The sequence below is a fragment of the Perca fluviatilis genome, chromosome 11 (genome assembly GCF_010015445.1).
Source record: "Perca fluviatilis chromosome 11, GENO_Pfluv_1.0, whole genome shotgun sequence".
NCBI lineage: Eukaryota > Metazoa > Chordata > Actinopteri > Perciformes > Percidae > Perca > Perca fluviatilis.
The window spans coordinates 36,737,141-36,751,002 of NC_053122.1; the positions used below are offsets into that span (position 1 = coordinate 36,737,141).

The window sequence follows — 13,862 nt, forward strand, 5'->3', positions numbered from 1 at the left end:
TCACATCTGCAGCTGAAGGTCGGTCTCACATTAAATGTCTGATCGAGTGAATCTGATTCTCACTAAAATACTCAACGGCATCAGCCACCAGGGAACTGATTCCAGGTCAGTTTGTATCGCTTTTATTGACTTCTTGGATCTTTTAAACACATCGAACTACTTCCTCATTGCCAAACATCCCACAGGAAATTCTACTTCGCAGATAAAAGAAACCGTCTAGTTTCGAATTATTGTTGAATCTTGAAGTTATGTTTTGATTATTATGCCATACACCGTCTGTATTGTTACTATTGGGTTCAGGTGTGACAGATAACCACAGAACACAATGGGAAAGTATTATTGCAGTGATGCGTTTTTACACGTAAAAAGTTGGCGGGGCACCAACCATTTGAAAAGATGTCTACATAGCCTACCAATAAAACTACTACCACTACTACTACTTATTTATCTATCTATCCATCCATCCATCTATCTTGTCACAATGTCTGTCTCTCTAGCTGCCTAACTATCCTGTCTGTCTATCTATCCTGTTACGTTTGTCTGTCTGTCTTTCTGTCTGTCTATCCAGGGTTAAATTGGGATTTGTTATGTGGGGGGGCTCTCCCTAGGAGGGTCCGGGGGTATGCCCCCAACACCCTGGGAAAAAAAATTGAAAAATAAACCGTTAAATATTACTTTCTGGCAGGGGCGGATCTAGAAAAATATTTCTGGGGTGGCGAGAGGGGGGCAGGAATTTTTGAGGGGTGGCAACATATGTCAGACGTATATTTACTGAATTTAATCAGTTATCACAGTTTGATGAGAAATAGTATATACACACTACAAAAGGGCACAGGCTGCCATTTACAAACTCATACAGACAAACTTCATCTCATGCAATCAGTGTCCTGCATTTGGGGTTTCATTTGAAACAGTTCATATTAGGAATAAGTGACCGTACAATGTGATCTCACTTAATAGGAGATATAGAAGTATGATAGAAGTAAGGGGCATTATCACAGGACAGGCATTAAGGTAAGACCCAGGTGATGAGAGGCAGATGTGTGAGAGGGGAAGCAAACTGTTTTGGACTGTGTCAGAGAGGAAGCGTTTGTATAAGATTAGGAACTGTCATTGATTAGTTCTAACCATCAGACTGTGTTAACACACACTAACACTTTAGCCTGGGAGAGTATTTTTAGGTTCATTTGTTTATTTTTTGTTTTATTTATATATATTTTTTTATTTTTTATATTTAATCTGAGCAATAGATCTAAAATACATTCTACACAAAATATAAAAACTCATCTCCCCATCTAATCAAACTTTCACACTGACAACTTTCCCTAATTATTCATATTTAAGCTTTGTCATTTGTTGTTCTTATTCATATCTAACTTAGTATACTATGCATCAACAGTTTCCATACCGTGTGGACCAGCTTGACTGGAGATGGTTGGAGGCACTCTGCTTTCCCTTTCACTGTCTGAGCCCTGCACCTTCTCTTGTCTCTCGCTTTCTCCTTCCTCCTCTCGGTGATGCTCTCCCTCCACCTCTTCACCGCTGTGGTCTTCTCCACCTCCTCCTGTCCCTGGTCGCCTTGGCCTTGTATTCTGTCTCTGTCACGTTTCTGATGCCCTTTTCTCTCCCCTTCCACCTCTTCTCTCTCTCCTTCCACCTCTTCTCTCTCTCCTTCCACTTCTTTTCTCTCTCCTTCCACCACATCTTCTCCGTCTACCTTGCTCACTTGTTCATTTTCTATTTCTCTCACCTTTCTCTTTGGAGATAAAAACTGAATATGCTACCTTTCCTCTTGATTTCTGTACGATTCAAAGTAACGATGTTTTCCTTGACAGACGTTGAATCAATAGTAGCTTTTGTAGCCTACTTTACACAGAACAAACGTCAGACCTAACTAACATTTGTATAGTTGGCGAAATAACGTTCTTCAACTTGATTTTTATCATCTCAAAATCAGCATCGCAACTATGCTAGCACTGTGCTTTCGTTATAATTTCATTTCTTGATAGATAGTTAATCCGTTTTGACCTCTTTCCTCCTGTGTCTCCATTCATCGCGACTCCTGGCTCCCTCGCTTAGCGCCACTCAGTTTTCCAAACATGACTCTCTCCGCTCTGGCGTCATCTTATGCTGCATTCACTGTATAGTAGTCGGACATTGGAGACGCACGCTCGTAAATTGTCAAATTGGCCATAACTTTTACCGTAATTCGTTGCTGCCAACTGGGGTGGCAGCAGGGGTGGCAAGGCTTTCTTTTAGGGTGGCAGTTGCCACCCTATGCCACCCCGGTAGATCCGCCCCTGCTTTCTGGAGAGTTTTGTGCAAAGAAATGGAGAAATCGAGTTTTACGTGATATGTGCAAAATTGCAAGGTTAAGAGCCTATACTTTCCATTGTTGTAGTATCAACAGGAATTAGGGCATTTAGTACATTACTGTTAATCAGTCATCATGTGATTACACATGGTATTACCTTGTTATGACGTTGGATATTCGACACATTCGAAAAATCTATTATGCAGCTTGCCCTTTTGACCTATTCATGTCAGAATACTTCTGATGAACTCAGCTAACTCCCTTACACATAGGCCTAACACACAGCTTCTTTTTTCAAAAAACCCATCCTTTGATTTTTAAAAAGAAATTTTTTAATGTAAAAAAATGCTGCTTGGCCTTTTGACTTATTGATATCAAACCACTTTTGGTGAACTCAGCTAACCCCCTACACATAACACAAAGCTTCTTTTTTCAAAAAACCCATCCTTTGATTTTTTAAAATGCTATAGCTTTTTTTTACATTAAAAAATATTTAAATTTTTTTTCAAATGTGTCGAATAGCCAACGTCCAATATAAAACCAACTTTACCACGGTGTGCCGCTGGAGGAGATGCGACAGGGAGAACCGGTTCCACGGCTTGGTCAGCGACATGAACTCGTAGCGGCCGGTGGAGCTTCCGAGCACCGGGCGAACAGGGCAAACAGGGTTTTTAGGTTTAAAAATCTTTCATTTATTGTCAGAAATATCATGTTTTCAAAAGCATCACTTTCAAATTGTATGTGACATATTTAGACTGCAAGCAGGCACATCCGGACAAACAAGCATGTCTATCTATCTATCTATCTATCTATCTATCTATCTATCTATCTATCTATCTATCTATCTATCCTGTTATAGTGTGTGTGTGTGTGTGTGTGTGTGTGTGTGTGTGTGTGTGTGTGTGTGTGTGTGTGTGTGTGTGTGAGGAGTGTAACTTGTGTAATTGCATTCCTCTCTTCTGTCACAAACCTAAATTAAGAATTAAATATTTAAGGGGACACAACCAGAACAAATCTGCCTACAGGGCCATATGGGACAGTAAAGAGCTCATGCCACATATCACACTATGAAGGCCATAGAGAAAAGCACAGGCAACTTTTTAGGGATGTCGTTATCCATACACATCCATTCTATGAAAACAAATATGACAACAAACTTAATAGACGAGAATGACACACTATAGTCACCATCTAAACTTACGTAAATCGATCCGACACAACATGACCGATGCACAGACCAGCACCACGAAGGCAGGATCATGAAATATGCTTTCACTCACGAAGGCTGAGGGCTGAATTGAACCGCTCCGCTCTGCTCTTGTTGAAGCTGACAGTGTAAATCCTAGTTTTATACAGTTTATGGTGAAATCCCAGCATAAAGCACAGCGAGACAACATTTATGTTGTTTTTCAAAGTATGCGTTGATCTGTGACAACTGCCCCACCGTCATTTGTCCGGCCCCGGCTAGTGACCCAGGTTGTGCAATTTACATTGAAATCGACCCTAGTCCTACCCTGATCAAACCCACCTTGCAACCTGCCATTCAAGCCATTCAAGCCATTCAAACATACAGTCGACCTGGGTTATACCCTGAGCAAATGGAGTGAAAGGGTTAGAAGACAACGTGGGGGTTCTTCCTCTGGCAAACTTTCATTGACTTATTTTGTACGCTAGCCACTCCACGTTAATCCGTGGTTACTTTAAACAGCAATTTGAGTGATGACACTATCCTGTGGCTGGTGGGTTCAAAGCTGTAGGCTACTGAAATGAAATCCACTTCATTCATTTCCCCAAGTTAGCTTGCGACGATCCTCTCTTTGCTTCTGTCCGACTACTGTTGGTGCTGTGCCTCAGGGATAGCCAATCAAGTCCAAAATATAAAATGACGCTGTAGTGTAGTACGGCCGGGCTGTCAGCCCCACTGGGTATAGAATTTGTATGATCTACATTCAGCACACTAACACTCTGTACACATGCATATTAATAATTGTCCACCTAGTGTACAATGTTCTCTTAATACATCCATGCGTACAATGCACATTGCATTGTGAGAGAGCCCCACATTCAGGCTACCGTAGCCTACGGTGAACGCAGGCTGAAGCAGTAAGGCAGGGGCGGACCAATAAATATAGAAGAGTGAAATTAAGTGCTACCATAAATGATATGCAATTTAGGAAGATGTTATATTCAAATAAAAATAAATTATAGAAGATAATAATCTCAGAGAATTTAAAAATAACATACATTTGTTTGCTTTTGCCCAAACCTGCCCCTAATTACCAGTTGCCACTCCACAAAGGGAGAGACAACGGCCATGTCCAACATGATAACAACAAGCTGCACACAGAAGCAGGGATCAAATCTTGACAGAACTGATGTTGAAAATGTGAGACTCCACACATAACAACATATAATTATAAAATGTACCGGTTTTGTTTCTATAGTGTGTGGAGAGCAACAATTTGCCCAGAAAATCATGCACTGACACCTAGAGCTGTAAAGATGAATGTATTAGTTGTCAACTATTAGGCTTAATTAATCCCCAAATAATTTAATAATTGATTAATCGATTTGAGTCATTTTTTTATGAAACAACAGTAAAACTTCTCTGATTCCAAATGTGAATATCTTTAGAAGTTTCTTCTCTCCTCTGTGACAGTAAACTGAAGATCTTTGAGTTGTGGAGAAAACAAGACATTTGAGGACGTCATCTTGGGATTTTGGAAACACTGATCCACATTTTTCACCATTTTATGACATTTTTATAAATCACACAACAAATCCATTAATCCAGAAAATAATCCACATATTAATCCACGATAAAAATCTTGCGATAAAAACAGAAAGAGCCATGCCCCTCTGAGTGTGAGCTAACCATGGAGCTAACTAATGCTCTGTTTGCAGTGTAGCTGTTAGCTCTGTTGGCGCTTAGCATCTCATTCAGTATTTGGTGTTTTAAGCCCCCAACATTGTCTTCCAGGCAGCGCTGCCTGTAAGGTATTAGGATTAGGCAATGGTTAGGGTTATTGTTAAGGTTAGAGTTAGGTGCCTTGAAGTCGACGGTCGCGGCATTGCCTTGAAGTCGACGTTGGGGGCTTAAAATACCATTGAGCGTCTCCAAGGAGATCAGGGATGTTACACTCATAAAGGGTAACTTTTTGTAAGTCTGCAATTCTTTTAATTCTTTTCTTTCTCCGTCACTTTTAGTGTTGCTCGAACATGGATCCAGATCCAGATTTCGATCCAGATCCAGATCCAGATCCAGATCTCACCATCGTCCTTCTGGGAAACACTGGAGTCGGTAAAAGTGCTTCAGGAAACACCATCCTGGGATACCAGGCCTTCGAGTCAGGACTTTCCCTCAGGTCACTGACAACTGAAATCTCTGAAAAACCTGGAACTGTGTTTGGGAAACAGATCTCAGTGATCGACACTCCGGGAATTTTAGGACATGAGGGGGAGATTCAGACCGAGTGTCAGCGTGTCCTGCAGTCCTCCATACCTTGTCTGTTCCTGGTTGTTATCAGCGTTGGACGGTTCACAGAAGAACAAGAGAAAGCTCTAAAGGCAACCATCCCAGTTCTCGGGCAGGATGGACCAGAAAAGAGTTATATACTTTTCACAAACGGGGACGCCTTGAAGAAGATCACAGTGGAGGATTTCATCTTTGAAGAAGAAGAAGAAGAAGAAGGTCCACTTCCAGACATCGTTAGAAGCTTTGCAGGGAGGTATCATCTCTTCAATAATGTAAATGGAGGACAGGAACAAGGACCAGAACAAGGACAGGAACAAGTCCGAGATCTGCTGATAAAGTCCGGTCACCTTCAAGGATCTCATCTACCACCAGGTATCGTGTAGTTAAAACCACCCGAGTGAAAACCTCTTGTAGTCCTGACAGGAAACAACTGCTAGTCATCAATATCAGCTGGGTTCATCAGTTCACAAACTTATCTTTCAGTCCTTCCAGAAAAATGCAGTTTTTTTGTGTTTGTTGCGGGCAAAAATCCTTGATTATGCGGCATGTTTTCTTTAAAAATGCGATGGAATATGCGGGATATTTATGCAATTTTATGCGATGAATTGCGGGACCTTGCAAAAATTGCGGTTTGATGAAAAAGAAAATAATGATTCCCCCAACACCCTGCTTTTTTTTTAAAACTTTATTTCAAAAAATAGTTTACAGCTATTCAGTCATTGCAATACGTAAACAAATAAGATACAAAATATATACAAATAATATAATATGAAAGTAAAAATAAAAGTAATAGTCTAAACAGAGGGAAATAAACAACACATTCTCACACCCAACTTGTAAAATAAGGACGTTCGGTCAGGAGCCTTTCTCGTTCTTATTTGACGTTAAAAGTCTCCTTTAGCGTCTCATGTAAACGTGCTTGGTCGCCACTATTGCCGTCCCTTTTTCGGAGAAAAACAACGGGGAAAGGACGCCTCAAAAGCCGGGAAACACACCGCGGGTGAAGCGCGACAATAACGGAATCGCAGAGGTTAGGTTTAGGAGAAAAACAACGGGGAAAGGACGCCTCAAAAGCCGGGAAACACACGCCGGAGACAGGGAAACAAAGCGCCACACTCAGGGCGCGAACCCGAGTCTCCTGAGTGAAAGTCCGGTGTTTTACCCATCCGCCACCCCAACCACTGTCCTTACCCAGCAATTTCCCCTTACGTACCACTCGCTAAGTCTCATCCAACTGCGGCTCTCCCCAGTACGTTACACAAATACGCCGAAGGGTGCCTTTTTCGTCGCATCAGACGCTGAAGGACACTGACCAAACGTACTTATTTTACGAGTTCGGAATGAGAACGGGTTGAAATAAAAGATAGAAAAGAGACAGACTTTCAAAAATCATTAATAATATAAACAGCAGGAGCACTTAAAGAAAGAGATTTGAGTAGACATCAGATATTAAAATAGCTTTCTTATTGGATACCAACTTAAGAGACTCAAAGTACATATCAGATTCAACCTCCAACACCTGCTTTACGATGATGTTCACGTCGCGTAATTACGTCACTTCATAACGTTCCCATGGCAACAGGGGAAAATTGCTGCTCTTGTGTGAAGTAAACGCAACATTTTTCAACTTTCTGCTAAGATACATATATGTGACTTTTTTGCAACCAAAATGCGGGGATTATGAAATCATGCAAGCCCTGCATATTTTGCGCAGAAATCGGCAATTTATGCGGCGAAAGTGCAGCGTATTTGAAAGAATGCAGCCCCCGCATAAATATGCGGACATTGGCTGATTATGCATTGAGTTATGCGATCACATAATCACGGTTCAATCAATAAATGGATAAATAATAAAGATCCAGAGTGAAGGTTGTTCCAGAGTTGTCAATCTTTGTCTATATATATCACAATGCCTCCCCTAGCTTTATTGTTCATCAGACGTGACATGACAAAAGCATTTTGTTTTCACATGCTTGTAGGCCAAGGCGAGCACAACGGGATTGACTAACATTAGCCAACAAATTTATTAAAAATGTTGACACAACAGTTATTTCAGCATTCAATTAGTATTTTATATTATATGGCCGTGTGATATTTCTGGTTCACTCTGTTTTCTTTCCTCCAGCTGCTGGTTTTGGAGAGTCCGTCCGGTTGGAGGGAACGAGGATCGTGCTGCTCGGTCTTCCTGGAGGAGGGAAGAGTTCATCAGGAAACACCATCCTGGGAGCAGATCTGTTTAAGTCAGACTTGGACTTTAATTCAGTCAGTACTGAGACTGTTTCAAAGTCAGCAGAGGTAGAGGGACGCAGGGTCACGGTGGTCGACACTCCAGGGTTTACTGATGAAGTTCTGTCTCCTGAACAGCTGTATAACGAGATTATGAAGTCGCTAGTCGACGCCAGTCCGGGACCACATGCCTTTGTTATTGTGGTGAAGATTGGCAGGATGTCCAGAGTCGACGCTGACCTGCTTAAGATGCTACCAGAACTATTTGGCAATGAGGCCCTGAACTACACCATGTTGGTGTTCACTCATGGAGACGAGCTGGGAGGTCAGTCCATCGATCAGATGATCCGGTCCAGCAGCTGTGTGTCAGCCCTGGTCTCCATGTGTTCTGGGAGATTTTGTGTGTTTGACAACAAAGGAAGAAAAAGCAGAAGGCAAGTTCGGAACTTCATGAGTAAAATCAACGAGATGGTCTCAGCCAACGGAGGAAAGCACTGCACGTCCGACATGTTCAGGATGGCCAACACGTTCATCGAAGAAGCTGAGCGAACTGGGACAGCTGGAGGCGATCAGGCCCCGAGAGAAGCTGCACAGAGACGAATACAGCCTTTTGTTGCCCGGAGCTGGTGGAGGGTCTTTTGCTGTTTCACAGCATGCTGTTGTTCAGCCAGTGGATCGTCAGATGATGAACGTCAGGCTCTCCTGCCCAACCATTAAAGGTCATCTGAGAGACCGGTACAGGTTAAAGGGCTGTCCACATAGAATGATAACTGTAAATATATATTTTATCCAGGGTTTCCCGCAGAAAATTTGTTAAGGTGGTATGCTGTGAACACAGTGGTGCCTGCCTGTAACAGAGGAGGGGACTGACAACCTCAGCCTGTCAGTCAGGCAATAGGGCATAGTGAACACAGTGGTGCCTGCCTGTGCAGAGGAAGCCCATACCGTGACAGCTTTCACCCGTTATATACGCTGTCTGTCTGCGTGGAGTTCTGAAAAGTGTAAACACGCTTGCAACCGCTTTACCGGCATTGCCGTGACTCACTGTGACTTTAACAAAGTCAACGTTGTCCTCGGTAGTACCGACGTTATTTTTTATTTTTAATGCGTTCTGCAGAGAAGGGAGACTAGCGTTGGTCACGGTTTGGAACGAAAGGGAGAAAACAGGACAGAGTAACACCGGATATCGTTCATATACATTTTTTCATGACCTAGATAAGGTGGCATGCCCATCTTGCTCAGGTGGCCTCCTAAGCTGCAACATGTTAACATAATATTTAAATCAATGTTAACATTTTGGCGTTTTTTTTAGATGTTTGTTTTGACGCTTTTTCCAAAGTTTTTTGTATTTTTTTTCCCCGAAATGTTATATTTCACTATAATATTAATCAGTATGATAAACATTAATTCTTACTTATATTCAAATATATTTGACATTTTTGTTGCTTTTTTTTACATTTTTGTGGGGACATTTTTGATGTTGTTTTTAAGTATTTGGTGCTATTTTAACATTCTGGGAGCAACTTTGGGTTCAGTGTTTTGCTCATGGAGCCTTTGACATGTGGCCGGAGGAGCCTACGATGGAACCATCACCCTTGTGGTTAAGGGCCCACCCACTCTACCTCTGAGCCACAGCCACCCCTGACGCTAGCTACCTAAAGCTAGCAAAAATGGCTCGCTAGCTAAAACTGCTGGCAGTTAAAACTTCTCTTAATACAATACATCCATGAATAAAACTCACATCCCAGTTAGTTATGCTGTTAAATGCTTCACAATACAGCACTATAGTCTAAACATCACACTCAGTGTAAAGGAGTCTGTTAGGTTATAAAAAGATAAAACTATGCTTATGTATTATGTTTTAAATAATAAATTGTATGCTGCAGTCAGGTTATGAAAATAGGAATGGAATCTAGAATGACTAGCCTACTAAGGTAAAAACAGCTGGTTATTTCTCTCCCCCTCTCTTCCTGTCTTTGGTTAAATTGATTAGGTTTAAACCAACTATTAACATATGAAAAGAAACGTCTCTTTGAGTCTCCAACCTCCTGGTGCCAAGTCTGGGTTAGAACAAAGGAAATGCAAACTCTGTAAACTTGAATATAATCAACACTTCCATGATAATCAACCTTAGTCTGTGACCTGGAGTAAACCTAAATGAAGAGGTGTGTCCTTATCCTGAGAAATAGGAATAAATGTGGGAGCAGGAGAAGGATTCGGGGCCACAAGCCTTGGACCCGACAAGGGAACAGGTTCTGTGGTCCGCTGGTTGCACTGTATTGTTTTGTCATGTCGCATGGCTGCTGACTGTTCTTCTGTAACTCCCCAAGGAGAGCATGAGATCAGTCCGCTGTCAGCTGCAGTGTAACATTTGTGTTTTGACTGTCGTTTTCATGTTGTTTTATTAAACCATTTTGCATAACTTTTAATATTCGACCCTAACCTCTCCTTCGTCCTCAGAAATCGAAGAACACGTCAATTGAAAATAATCTTACAACCTGCAGTAGCCTACTACAGGTACTGTAGGTGGCAGTTGTCGCGAGGTTAGTGTGTGAGGTCAGATGATGAGTGACAACGCAGGGGAAAAAAAAAAGAATGAATGAAAATAAAATGTAAATGTAAAGACAAGCAATGTTATAAATTGTAAATGTTTTCAGCATTCTGCATCAAGTGGTGGGACTGCTCTCGGTGGGCGCATTTTCAAATCCAAAACTTGACAGGTATGGTCTTGAAGACTTTACCAGCTCTAGCTACACAGCGCTGTGGCGTAAGGTCTGGCTCCACCACAGATGCATTCTGGGATAGTAGAAAAAATACTCTGGGTTGTTTGCATATTTTTTTTAAAACCAATCACAATCGTCTTGGGCTCTCTGAACGCAGCGACGGTGGCTCTGCAAAATAGTCTCGGGAAGGAACTTGTTTTGGTGGAAGATTTGCACCATGCAACTTTTGGTTTTTCAGAGTCAACATTTTTCAAATACGTTTTTGTCGCTTTTCCTGATGTTTTTGTCACTTTTTTTTACGTTTGTCACTTTCCCGACGTTTTCGAAGCTTTTACGACATATTATGTAATTTTCAGATGTTTTTATTGATTTTTTTTCTGCCCTTTATTTACGTTTTTGTTGTTTTTTTCCCATGTTTTTGAAGCTTTTCCGACATTTTTGTTCACTTTTTTAAACGTTCTTTTATAAAAGAAATTCCAAATGCTTGAATTAAACACCCACATTCAATGAATGTAGTGAACTTACTGTTTATTTTACTTGTGAAGAGCTTTGTAGGGAACAATCCACATTCTTTTTTTTGACAATTTGGTGGAAGAAACCCAAAATTCTGATATAGAAACTTTATGAAAATGGGTCAAATTTGACCCAAAGACAACAGGAGGGTTAAAAGAAGTTAACTGTTGACACAATACAGTAACGTGAACTACTTAAATTAGCTGGATACACGGTGAGGGACATCCTTTAGCCTTTGGGTAATCCAGCCCGTGTGGTTAGACTTTGGCCAATCACAAATCATTTCAGACAAAGTGAGCGCTCCTAGTGGCTGTTCTGCATATGCATTGCTATGAAAAAGTAAACGTGCATGAAACATTGTTTAATCAATTTTTTCATTTCAGTTTTGATTTCTGTAACTCGGCTCCCTCGGCTCCTATGTGCAGAAAGCTATTGTTGCATGAAATTACATGGAGTGTGGTAAACATGTGCTCTTCCTACATAAAGCATATTCTATATTGAGCTGCCAGAGAATGTACACATATCTATTATAACAAGATGATCATATCCTTCCTTCTTAAGAAAATGATGGTCTTCTGACAAAACTATATTTTTAACATGTTCTGTCTCCCTGCTCAGAAAGACATTGTTTTCTCTTCCTGTGGGTTTGTGATGAGGTCTGTCTTTCTCTCTATATTGCTCAATAGTAATTATTCATTAACCATCAGTCCATAACTGCTGTGTTGTGCTGTTTTTTTGTTGTTGTTGCATTCCACCCACTGCAGCTTTATGGTACCAGTCAAAACTATCAGAGTCTAAATGAAGAGGAGTAAAGACAAATGAAATATTTAGCATTTTTTTTGTTTCCTCAAATGAATACAATGCCATGCGCTTCAAAGATGAAAGACGCTCATTGATGATAAAAGTCAAATGATATCAAAAACACATGAGGGCCAAGATGACATATAAAAGAAATGACGTGTAAAATAATAATATATACAATAAATAACTATTTTTAAATGTGACTTACTGTAACATTGCATCATTTGACTAAAGTAAGTGATGCTAATACATAATTAGCCCAATAGACATGAATGAATTACAACACTACTCTTCTATGACAGTCTCAACCTGTATGGCACTAAAATACATATCACAGAGATCGAACCTTTTAAACTTTTTTTTTTAAACAAATAGCTATACAAAACAACTTTTAAGGGTGATTACAGTCAAAAATCACATTAAAGCACAAAGTCATCTTCTGCAATTCAGATGATGCTTAAAGAGGCAGTGTGACTGTGGCACATGGATTCAGATGAGATCTTTGATGTCTGCCCTGCGTTAAACCTAGATAATGGATTCTTCTAGCAGAGATTTACTGGCGTAAGAAGGAAAATGCAAAGCTTTGGACAGAGGGCAAAGGTTTTCTTTTATTCCGCTTTGGAAATATCTTCTATTTGGCATCACATCCGCAGAAAGACAAATATTTGCCCTTCACGAAATGCACATCAAATCTATTAGCTACCTCAGTCTTCTCTCTCGAACAGGCTTTAGGATTCCCCTAAACGAACATGCTGATTTGATTAACCCTTTAATGCATGAATTATGAAAACCTCAGTCAGGATTTCTTTCCCCCAAGTGTTTTTATTCTTCTTTAGACATGAAAAAAATAGTTGAACTTCATTTTTTTTCGCATGTCCACTCAGGTGGACTGCATGCATTCAAATTTAGGAATATGTACTTAACAATCCAATATAACTGAATATAATGATATATTATGTGAAAAATATAAAATGTTTTTTATGGTGTTGTACTGTTTTCACATATAACATATTCTAATACTGATCAATGCAAAGCAAAACCTTAGGTTGAAGCCCCCCCCCTTAACTGTATATTTTGTAATATATATATATTTTTTCCTCCCAGTTAACAATCAATACTTGGACAATTTCCCAACTGTATTACTCCGTAGGTGTTACTTGACGTTAAAACGTTTTTTTTTTTTTTACTTGCAATGGTCTCCTACTATAGAAGGATTGGCAGGATTCCCCTCAGCTGTTCAGCATGTGTGTCTGTCTGTCGGCCATCTCTGATTTGTGAAATTTGTGTGGAACTTACAGCACCTGGCCAGTGGGCGGCAGTGAATGGAATGACAGACCAGTGTCCACAGTGGTGGCTCATGTTCAATTAAACCATCAAAACCCATGCATATGCACGGAAATGGCGTTTGAATAGCTGTCCACTGTAGTGACCACTGTGCGTGAAAGGGTCAATCATTTAAAACCTGGAAACAACATTAGACCAGATGGGAAATTATCTGCTAAAAGCAAAAGCTGCCGACTTTCTCAAATGTACAACCGTGTGAAATAACATGGCCAGATCAGAAAGATCCATGCAGCTCAGAAACCCTGACGTTACTGCTATGACATAATGTGCCGGCTCTTACAGATAGTTGGCTGGTTCAGGAACCCTGCTTCAGACAACAAATCAACATTTAATAAGATGTTTTCCTCACAAACAGCGACTGAAGAGATTGTTCTTGTTAGACAAACTTTATAGGCAGCAGGACTCATCATCAAAGTAGGCCTTGTGCAGTCTCTCAGCATGCTATCCACTAGGGACACAAGCTACA

The 13,862-nt window shown here is 40.6% G+C and overlaps 1 protein-coding gene across 1 annotated transcript; it reads left to right on the top strand.

Annotated features, from left to right (window-relative positions):
- The first annotated feature begins 7 nt into the window (after positions 1 to 7).
- LOC120568506 (GTPase IMAP family member 8-like) lies at positions 8 to 10,528 on the top strand. Its single transcript, XM_039816078.1, has 3 exons — positions 8 to 105; positions 5,522 to 6,161; positions 7,915 to 10,528. The coding sequence occupies exons 2-3, from the start codon at positions 5,534 to 5,536 to the stop codon at positions 8,730 to 8,732; spliced, it is 1,446 nt and encodes a 481-aa protein (XP_039672012.1). The 5' UTR covers positions 8 to 105; positions 5,522 to 5,533; the 3' UTR covers positions 8,733 to 10,528.
- The last annotated feature ends 3,334 nt before the right edge of the window (positions 10,529 to 13,862 follow it).

Coding starts and splice junctions, on each gene's coding strand:
- LOC120568506 (XM_039816078.1), top strand. CDS start 5,534: ATGGATCCAGATCCAGATTTCGATCCAGATCCAGATCCAGATCCAGAT. Junction 6,162..7,914: donor AGGATCTCATCTACCACCAG/GTATCGTGTAGT, acceptor TCTTTCCTCCAG/CTGCTGGTTTTGGAGAGTCC.